The sequence below is a fragment of the Octopus bimaculoides genome, chromosome 19, assembly GCF_046866305.1.
Source record: "Octopus bimaculoides isolate indiv1 chromosome 19, ASM4686630v1, whole genome shotgun sequence".
Taxonomy (NCBI): Eukaryota; Metazoa; Mollusca; class Cephalopoda; order Octopoda; family Octopodidae; genus Octopus; species Octopus bimaculoides.
In genome coordinates, this window is record NC_142946.1 from 5,418,893 (window position 1) to 5,441,156 (window position 22,264).

The 22,264-nt window shown below is 38.8% G+C and overlaps 1 protein-coding gene across 1 annotated transcript in view; it reads right to left on the minus strand.

The window, feature by feature from the left end:
• Nucleotides 1–22,264, minus strand: part of LOC106881045 (phospholipid-transporting ATPase IF) — a 94,575-nt gene that overhangs the window by 40,454 nt on the left and 31,857 nt on the right. The window contains exons 4-6 of the mRNA XM_089366543.1: nucleotides 11,192–11,272; nucleotides 1,954–2,061; nucleotides 723–851 (exon numbers count right to left, since the gene is read on the minus strand). Coding sequence (XP_089222669.1) covers nucleotides 723–851; nucleotides 1,954–2,061; nucleotides 11,192–11,272 — 318 coding nt within the window. The remainder of the gene's footprint in view (nucleotides 1–722; nucleotides 852–1,953; nucleotides 2,062–11,191; nucleotides 11,273–22,264) is intronic.

Here is a 22,264-nt window from a genome sequence, read left to right on the forward strand (position 1 = left end):
GATTGACAGAATGTCTTGTGCTGTATGTCTTGACTCCCTATGATCTGAGTTCAAATCCTACTTAGGCTAACTCTGCTTTTTACCTTTTCAGGGTTGATACAAAAATACCATTGCAGGATGGTGGATTAATGAGACTGTTAGGTCAGGTGAGACACGTCTTAGTCTTTCTTTCAGCTCTTTGTAAACTGAAGTCAGGGCATTTAGCTCATGATTGTAAGGTCATGAGTTCGATTCCTGGTGGCGCACTGTGCCCTTGAGCAAGTCACTTTATTTCACATTGCTCCAGTCCACTCAGCTGGCAAAAATGAGTGGTACCTGTAATTCTAAGGGCCAGCCTTGTCACATCCTGTGTTACGCAGAATTCTCCCTGAGAACTGCATTAAGGGTACGCATGTCCGTGGAGTACTCAGCCACATGTATGTTAATTTCATGAGCAGGCTGTTCTGTTGATTGCATCAACTGGAACTTTTGTCACCATAAACGATGGAGTGCCAGTGCTAGTTCTACACCAAAACCAACACCTGTAACGGTACTAGCACCAAGCTGTCAAAGATCACCTTAAGACTGTGGAGTACTTTTAGGAGAACATTGGTGTCTCTTCTGAGACAATTTCCACAGCAAAGGTCTTTTGATGTTTGTCTGCTCACAAATGTGTGAAATATAATCGAGATATTTAGAAATGCAATATTTCTAATTTCAAAGAAAATTGCTTTCGGTCTTACCTTCAGGTTTGTTTCCCCGTCGAGGTTGGCAGTAGTGACATAACAAGAACCTTCAGAGTTATCTGATGAGATCATGACCATATCACAGGGGAAGCCTTTGTTGATGCTCACTCGAACAATGTCTCCAACCTGAAGGCAAACAAACAAAAGAAGAAAAGGTTTGGGTATTGCAAGGAACAAAAGAGACAAAAATTACCACAGGTTATTATAATCTGTATTTTGGCTAATTTTACTCATTGAACTGTGTCCATGCTGGAGCAACAATTTGAAGATGTTTTTAGTTGATAAAACTGAATTTCAATACATATTGTATCTGGTACTTATTTTATCGATATTTTTTTCTTGAACTGTTAAGTCTCAGGATTAAAGGGACACAATATAAGCAACTTAACTGTTAAGACCAGTGTACACAAATACAGACCCCCCCCACACAGATCCGGAGGCACATGGCTAAGTGGTTAGGGTGTTGCACTCATAATTGCAAGAGTGTAGTTTCAATTCCTGAACCTAGAGAATGCATTGTGTTCTTGAGCAAGACACTTCACTTCATGTTGCTAATACAGGGAAAATTTATTAGAGGCATGATGGGGGAACATTTATAAACAATATTGTTATGTTATATAAAATAAAATTTAAGAATTCCAAAATGATATCCTAACCAAAATAGCTAAAAGGTGTGTTGGTATCAATTATAAACATTAAAAAAGGATGTTTATGTAGAATCAGTTTAATAGCCATTCTTGTAATTAATTAATTAATTATTAGGTGGTTTCTATAAAGACTGCTCAAAGCACTTACATATGGAATATCTGGAAAAATATACATACTATCTATTAATTTTAAGCCATGAATCAGAAGCCGGATATTGAGATAATGGTAATACACAGACATATTTAAACAAAAGACAGATGAACATATATGGAAGTCCATCATATATATATATATATATATATATACATATATATGTATGATAGGCTTCTGAACAGTTTCCATCTGCCAAATTCTCTCACAAGACATTGGTTGGCCCGGGATATAGTGAAAGCCATTCATCCAAAGTACCACACAGTGGGACTGAAACCAAAACCACATAGTCACAAAGTGAGTTTCTCAACCAAACATTGATGCCTGTGCCTGATAGTAAAAAAATAAAGCAAAAAAAAAAGCAGTACCAACAGCAAAAAGACAACTAAAAACATAAAACAAAAGTGAAAGTGCAAGTGCAAGCATCCACCTTAATATCCTTTGCTTTGATTTTCTCCAATTCTCCATTACTCAAGACATCTACCAACTGATTGTTGACATCATTATCAGCTCTGTGTCTTAACCAATCCTCGTAACCCTGAAAATAGAAGAGACAATAAAGGATAAATGAGCAAAAAAAAAAGCATTACAAGGTAGTGAAGTCACTATAATCCTGTCCTGTATTGCCAAAGACTATTCAACCCCTTCAGTGATGGTGCAACAAGAAAATGCACTAATTAATTAATTAATAATTATTAGGTGGTTTCTATAAAGACTGCACAAAGCACTTACATATGGAATATCTGGAAAGATATACATACTATCTATTAATTTTAAGCCATGAATTACAATTGTTGGTGACAGGAAGGGCATCCAGTTTGTGAAATTAAGTAAAATGACATAGAGTTGGGTAAGAGTTAGTGAGAGGATTACAAGAGTGGCTGTGTGGTAGAGAACTATAAAATTTGATTTGATTTGATTTTGTTGTTGTAAAGATGATTTGTAATGAACAAGGTTTTTGAGGAGTTGTCGGTCGGCGGGCGCCGGTGCCTCTCACATTTTTTACTCATCTTTTTGTATTCATTTCATTCATTAATGTCTGTGTCCAGCCGCAGCTTCTTTATGTCTGTTTGTCTTTGTTTGTCCCCTCTATGTAATGACTTCATGGCAAAATTAATGAAATAAAGAAACTTGCTTCCCAACCACATAGTTCCAGGTTCAGTCCTACTGTGTGGCACCTTGGGCAAGTGTTTTTTTACTATAGCCTTGGACCAACCAAAGCCTTGTGAGTGGATTTTGCAGACAGAAACTGAAAGAAGCCTGTAGTATATATATATGTATATGAAAGGCTTCTTTCTTACATATATATATGTATGTATGTGTGTGTGTCTGTGTTTGTTCCCCTCTCTCCTGCCATCACTTGACAACCAATGCTGGAGACTTTATGTCCTCATAACTTAGTGGTTTGGCAAAAGAGACTGATAGAATAAATATTAGGCATACAAAGAACGAGTCCTGGGGCTGGTTTCTTCAAGTAAAACCCTTTAATGCAGTGCTCCAGCATGGCCAGTCATATATATATTCTTTAATTCTTTATATTTATATATGACAGGCTTTTTTTAGTTTCTGTCTACCAAATAGACTCACAAGGCTTTGGTTGGCCTAAGGCTATAGTAGAAGACACTTGCCCAAGGTGTCAGGCAGTGGGACTGAACCTGGGACTGTGTGGTTGGGAAGCAAGCTTAACTTACAGCCATGCCTGTGCTAAAATGGAATGACAACAACAACAACATAGATAACTGCTTATATCTGCATAAGAACTAAGTTAAATGTTTGTCTTCACAAGCACTCCTCTCCTGCAACAAAAAACGCAGAGTTGAGACACACCCACTTTCTTGATATAAACAACATAAAGAAATAAAAAAGAAGAAAAAACCCCAATAACTAAAACAACGATAAAAAGAGCAATGCAAAATAAGGAAGGCTGGGACAGTTCTTCTCCTCTTGATGTGGCATAGTAACGCTGGTCTTGGCACTCCTTGCTTCCGTTCAACCAAGAATGAAATTAAATGCTTGATGTTAGAAATTATAATTTATTCATTCTTACATTCATTTGTTCCAGTCACCGAATTGAAGTTTTGTGGATAATAAGAATGGTGATTGTTAATTATAACCATAACCATAATGACAATAATGGCTGTGTGGTAAGTAGCTTGCTTACCAACAACATGGTTTCGGGTTCAGTCCCACTGCGTGGCACCTTGGGCAAGTGTCTTCTACTATAGCCTCGGGCCGACCAAAGCCTTGTGAGTGGATTTGGTAGACGGAAACTGAAAGAAACCTGTCGTATATATGTATATGTATATCTATGTGTGTATATATATATGTGTGTGTGTGTGTGTGTATATATATATATATCAGTGGTGGCATGGAGAGGGGATACTGGTATGCATTGGCAACTGCTGGTCTTCCATAAACAACCTTGCCCGGACTTGTACCTGGGAGGGTAACTTTCTAGGTGCAATCCTATGGTCACTCATGACCGAAGGTTTGCTCAGCATATATATATATATATATATATATATATATATATATATATGTATATATATATATATATATATATATATATATATATACACAGGCACAGAGGTGAGCACACAAGTGCAAAACAAGATGGAAAAAATAGTACTCGATTACCAAAGGTAGAGTAATATGCTTTTTATTAAAGCTGCAAAATTGCCACAGAACTGTTACTTGGAGTTTTAAGTTCCCATTCGACAGACACACAACTGTACGATGAACAGGAACGTGAAACTCTGAGTGACAGTGGTGTGATAATTTCGCAAATTAAAATAAAAGTATGAATATATATGTGTGTGTGTGTGTGTGTGTGTGTGTGTTATTAGAGAACAATAAGGAAACCTGTTGTACTTGAAAGATGTGGACTGACTGACCTGTAGATATGAGGAACATTTGAAATTTCTAATGAAGTCACAAAACTAGAAGTGTGTAGTGTGTGTTCATAGAGGTGTACCAGAAATTAAAAGTAGATATTTATGTGGGTGTGTGTATGCTGACTCATGTGTGTGTGTGTGTGTGTGTGTGTGTGTGTGTGTATATATACATATATATATATATATGTATATATAAATGTATACATATATATACATACACATATTCATATCATTATCATCATAAAAAGACACCTTTTGGTCATGAATGACCATGGGATTGTACCTAGAAAGTTCCCCTCTTAGGCACAAGTCCAGGCAAGGTTGTTTATGGGAGACCACCAGCCGCCACTGATGTTATCCAAGGGAAAGGCAAAGGGGCCAATACAGCTTGGCACCAGTGATACCACAACACATTTCTACAGCTGAGTGAACTGGAGCAACGTGAAATAAAGTGTCTTGCTCAGTGTATACATACACACATACATACACGCATACATACACACAGACACACATACATACACACATTGTCCAACCCATGCCTGGTCCAGGAATCGAACTCACAACAACCTAACGATTGTAAGCCCAATGTTCTAACTGCTGAGCTATGTGCCTTTACACACACACACACACACATATACACACACACACATATTCAGACACACAGACACACAGACACAGATAAACACACAGACACACAAATCTCAAGAGGTGTCAAAAAACCAGGCTATGCTTTTGTCGTAGGCTGAAAGCAAACGACCCATTACAATACTGGTGAGGTCGTTGTTCTCAATGAATGATAAACTTATTTACACACACACACACACACACACACACACACACACACACACACAGATTCATACATGCATTTATATACAGGGTGCAGTGAGTAACTAGTTGTCTAAATTACGCAATGTTGTCTGTTTCTTAGAGAAAATATGTCTGGCCATGGGAAAAATACTACCTGTGACCTTGCCTGGAAAGAGGTGAGGGTTAGCAACGGGAAGAGCACCCATCCATAAATAAATCTGCCTCGACAAATTCCACCTGATCCAAGCAAGCATGGAAAAAAAAAACGATTACAATAATTCCACCTGATCCAAGCAAGCATGAAAAAAAAAAACGATTACAATAATGATGATGATGATGATGATGGTGATAACGATGATGATTATAATTATGATGATGATGATTATGAAGATAGTGATGATGATGATGACTATGATAATGATGTTGATTATGAAGACAATGATGATGGTGATGATGATGATGATGATTATGATAATGATGACAATTATGAGGAAAATTATGACGATGACGACGACGATGATGATGATGATGATGATAATGTCGATGATGATTGTGACTACGACAACAATGCTGACTCCAAAAATTCTTTCCTTCATTCCTGAAGACATTTCATTTGGTAGTTCTCTAGTTTTTGCTAGCGCTGCATGTCCCAGATATTTCCTCATTTCCTCAATTCTGATGCAATCTCAAGAACTGTCTACAGATTCCATTACAATGCCGACATCATCAATTCCAGCCGCCAAACGTACGACAATACATCAGCTCTTTCTTTACTAGCGAAGAGCCATACTACCACCATTTTACGAAAGGTGTACCACATGTCACACTGTTACACATGTAACTTAAGCAGTTTTTAAGACTAGGGTGTGGGGTTCCAGAATGCTCTCATTTAGACGTAAATATACACACATACACACACTTACACAGACGTTTACATAAATCTACACATACACACACCTACACACAAACATGTACATAAGTATACACACACTTTCAAACATACACACACCTACAGATATATACATATATATATATATACACTTATATACACACATACTTGTACACAGGCATATACATAAATCTACATACACACACACATATACACATATGCACACCTACACAGATATATACATAAATATACACACATATATATACACATACTTGTACATGGGCATATACATAAATCTACACACACACATGCACACATACACAGATACACACATATATACATAAATATACACACATATATATACACATACTTGTACATGGGCATATACATAAATCTACACACACACATGCACACATACACAGATACACACATATATACATAAATATACACACATATATATACACATACTTGTACATGGGCATATACATAAATCTACACACACACATGCACACATACACAGATACACACATATATACATAACTATACACACATATATATACACATACTTGTACATGGGCATATACATAAATCTACACACACACATGCACACATACACAGATACACACATATATACATAAATATACACACATATATATACACATACTTGTACATGGGCATATACATAAATCTACACACACACATGCACACATCCACATATACACACATATATACACACATACTTGCACACATACACAAATACACACACCGTTTTGAAGTCACGGTGCCACCGAAAATGTAGGATGCAACATTGTTGCAATTTCTGCAGTTTTGAGGGTGAAAAAAGACATTCTCAAAATAAACATACATGTACATGTGTGTGCATGTGTTTATATATCTATGTGCATGTGCATGTGAAAGCATGCACATGTATGTGTATATGTGTGTAGGTGTGTGTTTGTGTGCTCGTGTATGTATGAAAGTATGTGTACAAGTGGTATACATGTGTATGAAAGTGTGTGCACATTTATATATCTATGTGTGTATGTGTGCATGTGTATGTATGAATGTGTGTGTATGTTTATGTAAACATCTGTGTGTGTGTGTGTACATGCATGTATTTATGAGTGGATGTGTGTACGTGTGTATATGTGTGTGCGTGCGTGTATGTGCGTGTTCCTTCTCAATTTAATTGAAAACATGTGAAGAAATATTAATTGCCTTTAGGATGGAAGTGAAGAGAGTGTGTGTGAACGTGTGTGTGTGTGTGTGTGTGTGTGTGTGTGTGTGTATGTGAGCAAGTGTGTGTGTATGTGAATGTGTGTAAGTGAGCAAGTGCATGTGTGTGTGTGTGTACGAGAGCATGTGTGCGTGTATATGAGCAAGTGTGTGTGTGCATGTGAACGTGTGTATGCGTATGTGTACATGAACGTGTGTGCATGTGAGCGTATATGTGATCAAGTGTGTGTTTGTGTGTTTGTGAGTGCGTCCATATAAAAGGTTTATATGTATGTGTGTGTGTATATTTATGAATAAATCTGTGTGTAAATAAAAATGAAAGTGTGTGTGTGTGTGTGTGTGTGTATTTATATCTGAATATGTGTGTGTGTTCACGCTGGGATGAAAAGTAGGTCGATTCTATATTTCTTATTCAAGAATTATACAGATTCTATGACACTTGCAATACAATACCCCCTCCCACCAAACACGTATGCACCCCACCCCACACACACAATTCTGTTATTACATAATGCAAGCATTTTATTTTGGGTTGTGTGTTATTTTAAATGGCTTATAAACACCTTCCACGCTGCAATTGTTTGAGAAAATACAGTTCTATATTTAAGAGATGAGCAATTATTTACATTATTTACATTTGACAGATATTTGTCCTCATCTGGTTTGTTGTTAACACAACGTTTCGGCTGATATACCCTCCAGCCTTCATCAGGTGTCTTGGGGAAATTTCAAACCTGGGTTCTCATTCCTAAGGTATTTTTTGATGTTATTATTCATCATCATCATCGTTTAACGTCCGCTTTCCATGCTAGCATGGGTTGGACGGTTTGACTGAGGACTGGTGGAACCAGATGGCTACACCAGGCTCCAATCTGATTTGGCAGAGTTTCTACAGCTGGATGCCCTTCCTAACGCCAACCACTCTGAGAGTGTAGTGGGTGCTTTTATGTGCCACCGGCACGAAGGCCAGTCAGGCGGTACTGGCAATGGCCACGCTTAAATGGCATCTTTTATGTGCCACCTGCACAGGAGCCAGTCCACTGACAATGACCTCACTTGAATGTTGTTTTTCATGTGCCGCCGGCACAAGTGCCAGTGAAGTGACGCTGGTAATGATCAATCTTGAGGTTAGTAGCCCACACTCTTAACCACCATGCCATATGCCCGTGGGCAATTATGGAGTGAATTTTAGGGCTTATAAATCTAATATTCTTCTCTCCTTCCTTGATACTGGTTCCCATATGCTACTCATATCTGCACTCGGTTTGCTTAGGAGGTTGTTGTGTCCTAGCATATGTGATGCTTCTTTTAGTTTCCTTATTTTCCAGTGATGTTCTCTGTCTGTTATTTTAACTTCATCCCATCTGGTGTTGATATCATGATCAAATGCAAACTTGTTGGGGTCGGGAAGGGCATCCAGCCATAGAAACCCAGCCGAAAGTAAGACATACGAGTGAGGTGTGACTCCTGTGTAATTCTGAATAAGAAATGACTTCAACTGTTATGACTCATCGTGGACAGCCATCGTGGAAAGCTGACGTAAGACGAGGAGGAAGAGGCGGAGGAAGGGGATGGTGGCGGTGGTAGTGATGGTGGTGATAGTAATGATGGTGATGATGGTGGTGGTGATGGTGGTGATAGTGTTGGTGGTGGTGGTGGTGGTGGTGATTATGATGGTAGTGTTGTTGTTGGTGGTGATGAGGGTGGTAGTGTTTGTGGTGGTGGTGATGGTGGTGATAGTGTTGGTGGTGGTGGTGATTATGACAGTAACAGCAGCAGTGATGATGAAGAGGATTGTAATGACAATGACGATGATGATGATGATGATGATAATGATGGTGGTGGCGGTGGTAATGGAGATGATGATGATGAGGAGGAGGAAGAAGAGGAGGATGCTGGCAGCGGTGACAACAACAAGCAGTGCAATGTCAGCAACGAGGACAGCGACAACAACAAGAACAATGAACATGGCAAAACTGATGATGATGATGATGATGATGATGATCATAATGATGGTGATGAGAATGTTGATGATAGTGGTGGCGGTGGTGGCGGTAACGCTTGACAATGGTAACGATGACACACATCTTGGAATGTGTGTTTAGGGGAAGATAATAACAAAGAATATTATGGACTGACCAACCCATGCCAGCAAGGAAAACAGATGTTAAATAATGATGATGATGATGATGATGATGATGATGATGATGATGTTTAGGTTGTCGGGACTTGAAAATCCAATTTTTTCTTCTGCCGTCCATTTTTCTTTATCAAGTTGTTTGTGTTGATTCTTGATAGAATAAAAAAACCCAGGCAGGATGGGTACGCCACCTGGTGATCAATACAGCTGATCGAGAAAGGTCAGTTGTATTGATTACTTAGCATATGCGGACGTGTGTGTGTGTGTGTGTGTGTGTGTGTGGTAGGGACAGGGGGGAGGGGAAATAGATAAATGTCTATGTATGCATGTGTGTGTGTCTGTATGTGTGTGCATGTGTGTATGTGAGTATGTGTATATGCATATGTGTATGTATGCGTGTATGTGTGTATGTGTATGCATGTACACATGTACGTGCGTGTGTGTATATGCGTGTATGTGTGTATGTATGTGCATATGTATGTATGAATGTGTGTGTGTGTATGTGTTTGTATGTGTATGAGTGGATATATGTGTGTATGTATGTGCATATGTACATATGAATGTGTGCATGAATCATCGTCATCATCATCATCGTTTCACATCCATTTTCCATGCTGGCATGGGTTGGACAATGTGTGTATGTATGTGTGTCTGTGTGTATGTATGCGTGTATGTATGTGTGTATGTATACACTGAGGATGCAGAATCCAGAGCTGTACGAGAGCCTCCCAATAGTCAGCTCGAAAATAACACAGAGGAGACTGAGGTTAGCTGGACATGCTGACCATCATTCAGAGTTGATACTGCACTGAGTGCGCCTGTGGGGGTCCCTGCACGGACATACTAGAAGGGGGAGACCGAGGATGACATATGTTGATGCCCTAAGGACAGACATTGGTCTCTGGGAGAGTCAGGACATGGCAGCGATGATGAAAGACTAAAACCGCTTGAGAGGATTCGTCCATGGATCTTGGCAATTTTTACCCACCTTAGAATATGAATGCATGTATCTTTGTATTCACATGTATATTTATGCATGCACACATATATATATATGTGTGTGTGTGTGTGTGTGTGTGTGTGTGTGTGTATCTATGTGTGTGTTTGTACCTATGTATGTATGCTTGCTTATATATGTGTACATGTGCATTTACATTAATTATGAAGCACAGATGGCTTTGATATTATGATATTTGCATCTAATTAGGCATGTATGCACATGTGTGCATGTGTGTCGGTAGATTTAGTGCATCACAATATGGTGTTGCATGGATGCAATTAACACTGGATGAGACGAGCCACCCTGCATTAAGATGTGAAATGTAAGATCTTCTCTACCCCAAAGACGGAGGCTCGTCTCATCCAATGTTAATTGCATCCATACAACACCATATTGTGTGTGCATGTGTGTGTGTGTGTGTGTGTGTGTGTGTGTGTGTGTGTGTGAATAAGAGTACAAGTCTAAATAATTCCTAAAGGATCAGAGCTTAATCAATTAACCTCAATCAATAGTGAAATATTTGATAAAATTGGTTGATACAATAAGGATCGAGTAAACGAGTGCTGGAAGCAATAATAATTGATTAAGAAAGGGGGGAAAAAACTCCTTGAAGGCAGTGCTCCAGCATGGCTGTAGGCCAGCGACTGAAACCAGGAAATGAATGGAAAAAATAAAAGAATGTAGGAGGTTTTATTTACATACCTGTTTAACTGCTGTGACGGAGACTACAAAGAGCAACGGAAGAATGTTGGTAGCTGGACTCACTGGACTGTCGATGATCAACTGATTAAGACATGAAGAAGAAGAAGAAGAAGAAGAAAGGAAGAAAGATTAAAGAATGAATAAACAAATAGAATGACTAAAATATTATGCATAAACAACTATGGGTGGTGATGGTGATGGTGATGATGGTGATGATGATGGTGATGATGATGGTGATGGTGATATGTATCAGGTAAGTGTGAAACTTGTCCCCCCCTCCAACATCGCTTGACAACCGATGCTGGCGTGTTTACGTCCACCGTAACCTAGCGGTTCAGCAAAAGAGACCGATAGAATAAGTACTAGGCTTACAAAGAATAAGTCCTGGGGGGGTTGATTAGCTAGACTAAAAAAAGGCGGTGCTCCAGCATGGCCACAGTCAAATGACTGAAACAGCAAACTACTGCTATCATCTATGGCAGTGGTTCCCAACCTTTTCACTACCAGGGACCCTTTTTTATTTAAATGAGGTTTCCCATGGACCCCAGTGTATCGAAAGGTCTGTCAGCTTAACATGTTCACAGACCCCCAGTACAACCTTTGCAGACCACAGGTTGAGAACCACTGATCTATGTCTTGTACTGTGTTGTTGGCACTCCGTCGCTTATGACGTCGAGGGTTCCAGTTGATCCGATCAACGGAACAGCCTGCTCATGAAATTAACGTGCAAGTGGCTGAGCATTCCACAGACACGTGTACCCTTAACGTAGTTCTCGGGGATATTCAGCGTGACACAGAGTGTGACAAGGCTGACCTTTGAATTACAGGCACAACAGAAACAGGAAGTAAGAGTGAGAGAAAGTTGCGGTGAAAGAGTACAGCAGGGTTCGCCACCATCCCCTGCTGGAGCCTTGTGGAGCTTTTAGGTGTTTTTGCTCAAGAAACACTCACAACACCCAGTCTGGGAATCGAAACCGCGATCCTATGACCACGAGTCCGCTGCCCTAACCACTGGGCCATTGCGCCTCCACTCTTGGACTGTACAGATGGGACATTTCAGCCAGCGAAAGAGCAAAGAGACTAAAACCAGGCCAGAGATGTGTGCCTCATTATTCGATTATGGCATTTGGCACAAAGGAGGAGTTGCACTGATCCAGGTAAGTTGTCTGTCGCGACGGATAGAATGGAATGTAAATTAACACGAGCTTTTAATGGACAGTTTTAATTTGGACCACTCTAACCCTTTGGCCCAAATAATACGTGTTTTTACCTGTTTTGTGTGGAACAGAGAGAACAAGGCAGAAAAGTACAATCAGAAAGATCTTAATGGATGTTTGATTGCTTTGCATTAGCCATGCACAAATAGTGAATATCTATATTGGTATTTTTAATAAAATTACAAGAAAGACGAGAGTGAGAAAGAGAAAGAGAGAGAGAGAAATCAATACAAGTAATCAATATGGATATGGATATTGATCAATAAGTACAATGGCTGGAGAATCCCAGTGATTGTCTAAGATAAGGCAGGCGCAAGCATGGCTGTGTGGTAAGAAGTTTGCTTCCCAACCACATGGTTTGAGGTTCAGTCCCACTATCTAGCACCCTGGGCAAGTGTCCTGGGGCCACCTAATGCTTTGTGAGTGAATTGGTAGTCAAAAACTCCCTCTCATTTTCTCTCACATTTTGGTTTCAAAAGAGGCATAGCGTTGCTTGGATTTCTTTGATGTGAAGCTATGTCTGCTACTTTTGAGACTCACAGGCTTGATTCTTTGCATAATGGCAAAACGTATATATAGATCTGGAACTTCAACATAGATTGTTGTATTTATGGTGAGACACTGATGAAGTAAATTGCATGAGTGCATAATGTTTCTACTAGTGTTATGTAATTATTTAGGCATTTTCTTGAAACATGTGTATTTCCTATAAAGCATTTAATACCACACCTGTCTTCTGTTTATTATATATATATATGTATATCGTATCTTTTACTTGTTTCAGTCATTAGATAAAGGCCATGCTGGGGCACTGCCTTGAAGAATTTTATTTTAGTTGAATGAATTGACCTCAGGACTTTTTTTAAAAGCCTAGTACTTATTTTATCAGTCTCTTTTGCTGAACTGCTAGATTACAGGGATGTAAACACACCAACACCAATTGTCAAATAGTGATGGGGGACAAACACAGACACAAAGACACACACACACACACAAAGACACACACACACACACACACACACACACACACACATAAACACGCAACAGGCTTCTTTTAGTTTCCGTCTACCACATCCAGTCTGAGGCTACAATAGAAGATCCTTACCCAGGTACCATGCAGTGGGACTGAACCCGGAAGCATGTGCTGAGGAAGCAATCTTCTTACCACACAGCCATGCCTGAATGTATGTGTATGTGTGTGTGTGTGTGTGTGTGTGTGTGTGTGTGTGTGTGTGTGTGTGTGCATGTGCGCGCGTGTGTGTTTGTGTAGATGAACTTGAGATGTAAATTTAACCCAATATCAACAATTCTCATGTCTACAGAAGTTGTTTTACCAGAACAACAGAACAAGAGAATAAAAGAACAACAGAACAACGGATTACAAAGAAACGAGACTAGAGAAAGAAAACAAACAAACAAACAATAACTAGAAATAAAAATTGAATGAAGCATTTAGATGTTGCGTAGAGGGGAGAGGTAGAAGGAGACAGGGAGAGGGATCTGACTTGCTATTGCACTAATTGACCTCAGTATCATGGACCTGAGCGAGAGAGGGAGAGAGAGAGAGAGAAAGAGATAAATTGATGGGCAAACAGATAGATAGACAGACAGACATATAGATAGACAGGTAGTTGGAGAGATAGATAGATAGATAGATAGATAGATAGATAGATAGATAGATAGATAGATAGATAGATAGATAAATAGATAGATGGATAGATAGATAAATAGATAGATAGATAGATAAAGAGAGAGATGGATGGATAGATAGATAGATAGATAGATAGACAGATAGATGAAGAGATGGATAGACAGAGATGGGTAAATAGATAGATAGATGTGTATACACACATATATAGATAGATAGAGATAGATAGATAGACAGATATAGAGATAGATAGAGAGAAAGATGGATAGACAGATAGATGGATAGATAGATAGATAGATAGATAGATAGATAGATAGAGAGAGAGAGAGAGAGAGAGAGAGAGAGATAGAGATGGATATGTAGATAGATAGCTAGCTAGATAGGTAGACAGACAGATGGCTAGATAGATAGATAGATGGCTTGAGGTCGACTTTGCTTTTCATCCTTTCAGGGTCGATAAAGTAAGTACCAGTTATGCACTGGGGTTGATGTAATTGACTTAATCCCTTTGTCTGTCCTTGTTTGTCCCCTCTGTTTAGCCCCCTGTGGGCAATAAAGAAATAAGATAGATACTGCAAGAGTTATTCCCTTCCAAGTTCAAACTGAATGTGAAGAAGCCATCCATATGCATGTGTGTTTGTGTGTTTGTGTGTGTGTGTCAATGGAAAATAGGCACACACACACACATACATTGATGTTTACTGGCGAGAAAATTGACCACGGACCCTGTGCGTCAAACAAAAATAATACCTTGCTGTATTTATTCCACCCTGAGGTGCACAGTCTCTTCTTTGTTGGATCCCACGATCACAAATACAATGAACCAAGCGAATAACCACCGGCCATGCTGTAACCACCACCACCACCACCACCACCACCACCACCACCGTTAGCATAAACGCCCCTCACCCCAACAACAACAACACAATGAGGACCACCAGTGTTTATTTTTTTTCACAAAAAGCAGGGTACAAAATAAACATAAAATTAGTGCTGATATAAGAGGGAGAGAGAAAAGGAGAGAGAGAGAGAGAGAGAGAGAGAGAGAGAGAGAGAGAGAGAGAAAGAAAGAGAAAGATAGAGAAAGATAGGGAAAGATAGAGAAAACGGGGGGGGGGGATATAGACTGTTAGGGAAAATGTTAAAGAGAGGGAGGGAGGGCAGGGGAGGGGAGTATATACAATGGCAGAAATAAGTCAATAGTCAGCAATAAATTACTATTATGTATTATGAGGTATGAGAGAGAGAGAGAGAGAGAGAGAGAGAGAGAGAGAGAGAGAGAGAGAGAGAGGGGGTATAGAGCGAGAGAGAGAGAGAGAGAGAGAGAGAGAGAGAGAGAGAGGGGGGTATAGAGCGAGAGAGAGAGAGAGGGGGTTAAAAGGGAGAGATAAGCAGAAAGACAGAGAGAGTGAGAAACAGGTAGGGAAAGAGAAAGAGAGAGAGATAGAGACAAAGTGAGAGAGGTGCACGACAGTAGAGGTACATGCTGGAGAGAGAGAGAGAGAGAGAGGGGGAGAGAGAAAGAGAGGGAGAGAGAAAGGAAGAAAGTGGAAGAGGTATACAGTGACATGGTATATGTTAAAGAGAGAGAGAGAAAGACAGAAAGTGAGAGAGGGGCAGAGAAAGAGAGAGAGAGAGAGAGAGGTAGAGAAAAAGAGAGAGACAGGGACAGAGAGGAGCCCAACAATAGAGGTAAATGTCAAAGAGGAAGAAAGTGAGAGAGGGGGGAGAGAGAGGGGGAAAGGATGTGTACACTAAGAGGGTTATATGTCATGAGTTGACCAATAAATTACTACCTTTAATCAATTACTAGTAACACTTTTTTATATAGAGAAGAAGAGATAGGCAGATAAATAGACAGAGAGAGAGATAGATAGACAGGTAGTTAGATAGATAGATAGAAATAGATAGACAGAAAGAGAAATAGATAGACGGACAGATATATATATATATATATATATATATATATATATATATATATATATATATACAGAGAGAGAGATGGATAGATGGATAGAGAGATGGATAGAGAGATAGAGAGAGAGAGAGAGAGAGAGAGAGAGTGTGAGAGAGAGATGGATATATATATATATATATATATATATATATACAGAGAGAGAGATGGATAGATGGATAGAGAGATGGATAGAGAGATAGGGAGAGAGAGAGAGTGAGAGAGAGAGAGAGAGAGAGAGAGAGAGAGAGAGAGAGAGAGAGAGAGAGAGAGAGAGAGAGAGAGAGATGGCAACAGGTCAACAATGGCACGGTTACATGTTAGTGATCAGCCTGACTGGACATTATATATAATTATAAGAAAAACGTCTTAAGCTTTTAACAACACATCTTAGCAATTCATTGCTTGATTGGTGTTCGTTTTATCTATGAATGTTTAGTCTTTTATTCTTTTGCCTGGTTCAGTCATTTGACTGCGGCCATGCTGGAGCACAACCTTGGAAGGTGTTTTTAGTCAAAGAAATCAACCCCAGGACTAATTATTTTTTAAGCCTAGTACTTAGTCTGTCGGCCTCTTTTGCCAAACAGCTGAGTTACGGGGACGTAAACACACCAACATCAGTTGTCAAGTGATGGTAGGGGCAAACACAGACACACATAAATATATATATATATGATGGGCTTCTTTCAGTTTCCGTCTACCAAATCCACGCACAAGGCTTTGGTTGGCCCAAGGCTATCGTAGAAAACACTTGCCCAAGGTGCCACACAGTGGGACTGAACCTGGAACCGTGTGGTTGGGAAGCAAGCTTCTTACCACACAGACACACCTGCGGATGGGCTTCTTTCAGTTTCTGTCTACCAAATCCACTCACAAGGCTTTGGTCGGCCTGAGGCTATTGTAGAAAACACTTGCCCAAGGTACCACACAGTGGGACTGAACCCGGAACCGTGTGGTTGGTAAGCAAGCTTCTTACCACACAGACACACCTGCGGATGGGCTTCTTTCAGTTTCTGTCTACCAAATCCACTCACAATGCTTTGGTTGGCTGGAGGCTTTAATAGAAGACATTTGCCCAAGGTGCCACACAGTGGGACTGAACCTGGAACCATGTGCTTGGGGATATAATAAATAACACTTGCCCAAGGTTCCAAGCAGTGGGTTTGAACCCAAAGGCACTTGATTGCAAAATAAGTTTCTTAACCACATGGACATTTTGTTTTTTGTACTTAGTTTGCAAGAATTTTTCATAATATATGATATATAACAATGATTATACATTCATATATACATACATATATATATATGTATATATATATATATATATATATATATATATATATATATATATATATATATATATATATACTTTATTTAAAAGCAGCAGAAATATAACAAAAGAACTGTTACTCTGAGTTTCACGTTCCCGTTCATCGGACAGTTTTGTTTGTCCGATGAACGGGAACGTGAAACTCAGCGTAACAGTTTTTTTGTTATATTTCTGCTGCTTTTAAATAAAGCATATTACTCTACCTCTGGTATTCGAGTACTCTTTTTTCCACCTTGTTGCACATTTATGTGCTTACTCCGGTATATATATATATATATATATATATATATATATATATATGTATATACAGTAATCCCTTGCCATTTCGCGGTTCACCTAATGCGGTTTATTATTTAAGCTTACATCGATTCCTCCATGGTGTTTTGCATTTATAATAAAATAAATATATACAAATAATAAGAACAACAAAACAAAAATGCAGTACAACGCTGTTTCTACTTCATGGATTTTCACCTTTTGCAGGGGGGTGGTGGTGGCTGGAATGTAACACGCACGATAGTCGAGGGATAACTGTATATATGTATATATATACATCTCTATATATATGTCCATGTGTGTTTATATGTCCATGTGTGTTTATATGTGTGTGTGTGAGTATATATATATACATGTGTGTGTGTGAGTATATATATATACATGTGTGTGTGTATATGCATATATATCTAAGCACACACACCTCACCTATCCATCTGTCTATTTACATATATATCCCTTTTCTTGTAGTACTTCCAAACTTACGGCCATACAAAGTTGCTTAGCAACGCAAACATCCTACAAAGCAATGGCTCCACTCCACTCCACTCCCACCTCACCACACCTGCTTCTCACTGCCACTCCCTTCGGCGCCGAAGTCTCTCGGCCAACTACTGTAGATAACGAGGAACGACAGTGAGAGTCACCACCACATCCAGTGCTAATCGATGATGATGATGATGATGATGATGATGATGATGATGATGATGACGACGATGATGATGATGATGATGATGATGATGAAGGATGACAATGATGAAATTGTGGTACTGCTGCTGCTGCTGCTTATGATGATGATTTCATTTTGATTGGGCCACGTGTGTAATGTTCGCGGGGGCAGGTAGGATAATATTCAATAGAATCAATCCATCTTATGCAACGACAACGATATATTGACCCTGCAGAGATGAAAGGCAGGCAAAAATTTTGAATTCATCTCTTCTGTTCTACAGCTCTTAATGATGATGATGATAATAATAATAATAATAATAATAATAATAATGATAATAATAATGATAATAATGATAATAATAATAATAATAATAATAATAATAATAATGATAATAATGATAAAACAATACCTGTTGTCATAGGTGCCCTGGGAATGATAGCAAAAGGGGTTGATTGCTACTTTGCTCAGATACCAGGAAACCCCAAAATGACTGAAGTTCAAAAGATAGTGCTCATGGGAACTGCCTATATCCTACATAAAATGCTGTCTATGTAATCTCAAATTTTAAAAGAAACACATAATTTTCTTATGGTTTCTTAAACAGTCTCTAGAACAACACGATGTACAAAACCAAATATATGGCACCCTAGGCATAACACCTACATGAACTTTTAACTTGTCTCTTGAGGTCTCTGGGTGAGACTTGGAGCCAATTTGTACAAATGCAAAGCAAAAGTCAAACATAAAATAATAATAATAATAATATGGAAAAAATTAGGGGCAAATAGGGGCTGTAATAAGGGTGAAGCACTTGCAGAAAACAGCATTGCTTGGAACCACCTGAATACTTTGGAAGGTGCTCAAAAAATAAGGTAGTGAACAGCTGACACCGTAGTACACCTCCAGCGTTAGAAGCTGTGCAAAGGCAATGTTGATGATGATGATGATAATAATAATAATAATAATAATTTTTTTTTTCTACTATTGGCACAAGGCTATATATTTTGGTGGGAGTGGGGTCTGGCTGATTACATCAAAACCCACTTTTCAACTGGTACTTATTTTACAGACCCTGAAAGGATGAAAGGCAAAGTTGACCTCAGCGAGATTTGAACTTAGAACATAAAGGTAAATGAAATGCTTATAAGCATTTTGCCTGGTCTGCTAATGATTCTGCCAGCTTTCCACCCTTCTAATAATAATAATAATAATAATAATAATAATAATAATAATAATAATAATAATAGATGAGGTGGGAACATCACAAGGGGAGACAACAATTTACATAGGAGAAGAATAATATAGTAGGTTGAATACATGTTGTTTTTTTCCCCATGTATATCACTGGTATTTATTAAATTAACTTCAGAAAGGAATGTAATTCAAGAGAGATGATATGTATTTGGTGGGAGATTTGAACCCTGAATGTAAGCAGACAAAGCTTAATAACAGCTGGGACAGGAATGGTAAGGGTAAGGATGAAGTATTTTTTGTCTGAGGATACTTTACCATTCTGATCCGTAGAACACCGAAGACAAACACTGAAGACAACAGAACATGTAGATGCGTGGGAAGAGTGAGAGAGAGAATGAGGACCAAAGGGAGTAAAGATCAGAAGGAGGAAGAGTCAGAGGAAGAAAGAGAGGGGGAGGAGAAGTCAGAAGAAGGAAGGGGCGATTGGAGGGAGTGAAGTTTAGAAGGGAGAGGGAGTGTGAGTTGGAAGGAAGAGTCAGAGCGAGTAGTGGTCAGAGGGAGCTTGAAGTCACTGTATCAGGATGATTAAGTGATGAACACTACAGCGAAGTGGAGGTGGGGGGGGGATTGCCTATAGATGATTCATCAATCACATATCAATATTGTCAATAACAACAACAGCTGCAGCAACAACAACAACAACAAAAGCTGCAACAGCAGCAACAAAAACAATGGAAGGAAAAGAAAAACAGGGAAAAAAAAAGTTTCAAAAGGAACAAAAAACAAACCAGAAATAACGGAAAAAAATAAATAAATACATAAATAAAAGATGAAAAGCAAATAAAAAGAAAAGGAATTTGTAGCCATGGTTACATAGCAACATGCATACGCACACATGTACACACAAATACAAATATATACATGTGTGTACACACACATTCACACGCAAATATATATGCACAAAAACATACACACACAAATGCACACACACACACACACACACATATAAATACATATACATACATGGCTGCACAGATACATGCGTTGTATAGTGTTTGAAAGAGGAACAGACGTGCGTTCACAAAAGCACAGACTCACAACACACGTGCATAACGCGTGCACACACAAATGCACACGTAGACAAACAAAGCCGGCTAACATTAGCATACGACTATTGTGGCTGAGAAGATAGGTTAAGGAGAGAGAGAGAGAGAGAGAGAGAGAGAGAGAGAGATAGAGAGAGAGAGAGAGAGAGAGAGAGAGAGAGAGAGAGAGAGAGAGAGATAGAGAGAGAGAGAGAGAGAGAGAGAGAGAGAGAGAGAGGGTGTGGGGGGGGGAGGAAGTGATAAATAAATATATAAACAAATCATATAAAAGTGCACAAAATCTTAACAGCACCATTGTTGCACTTCTTTATCATCAGCATCAACAACATCAACAAAACCAACAGCAACAGCTTAAGTCGATACAGTAATGCCTCAATATATGAGTTACTTTGTTCCTGGAGACTGCTTGTAAAGTGAAAACTCGTAAAGCAGAGCAATTATTTCCCATAGTAATAATGTTATAAATTGTAATTTGTTCCTAGAAAAATATTTTATCTATAAAATTTATAATGCTTGACGTCAGTGTCACCTGACTGGAACCTGTGCTGGTGGCACGTAAAAAGCACCAGTTGAGTGTGGTCGATGCCAGTATCGCCTGACTGGCGGCCAGTACTGGTGGCAAATAAAAAGCACCATCTGAGCGTATCTGATGCCCGTGCTGGTGGCATGCAAAAAGCACCATTCAAGCATGGTTGATGCCAGTACCATGTAAAAATCACCCACTAGACTCTCGGAGTGGTTGGCGTTAGGAAGGGCATCCAGCAGTAGAAACCATGCAGGATCAGATTGGATTTAATCTTGACTCTTTTTCTTTCCCAACAATATTGGTGTACAAAATTCGCACCCACAGACCTTATGAAAATGACAACAACCAAACTATGTTGAGTGATATTCTCGTATGAGTACAAACTGGTTCACTCTGTCCCAGAAGCCCTAAGGAATATCAAGCAGGCCCTTGGTAATGGTTTTGTAGGTAGATAGATAGATAGATAGATAGATAGATAGATAGATAGGTAGATAGGTAGATAGGTAGATAGATAGATAGATAGATAGGTAGGTAGGTAGATAGATAAATAGATAGATAAATATGCATATACATATTTAATGCAAATATAAATATTTACATTCTATATAAATTGTTACTGGATGTGGTTCCATTTTCTAGTGGAGATATGTATATAAATTATACATAAACAGCAAATCGATGCTCTGGTGTGTATGTATAATTTATACACATAAATTGAGGTCTGTTTAAAAACTCTGTCTACCATTAAGCCCATAACTGTTTGCATGTGTTTCTCCTGTCATATGTATGCAACATAAATGAATACATTTTATTCAACACCTTTCAGCTATCCAGACAAGATTATAAAATATTTCTCACGACATGGAATTTTGCTTTGCTTTGATGATCAATAATCAGATCACAGCTGATAAAGACAATAACAACAACAACAACAATAATAATAATAATAATAATAATAATAATAATAATAATAATAATAATAATAATAACAAGAGCACCCAGAGAGTGCAAACCTCTGCCAAGACAACACCAACATCCTCTCAACGATTAGCCAGAGATGATTTTTAAAATGGGAATATCTGAAATAAAATCGACTGCTCTCACAAACGAGGAAACTAAAAATGAACCCAATCGCTCTCAAAAATTAAGTAA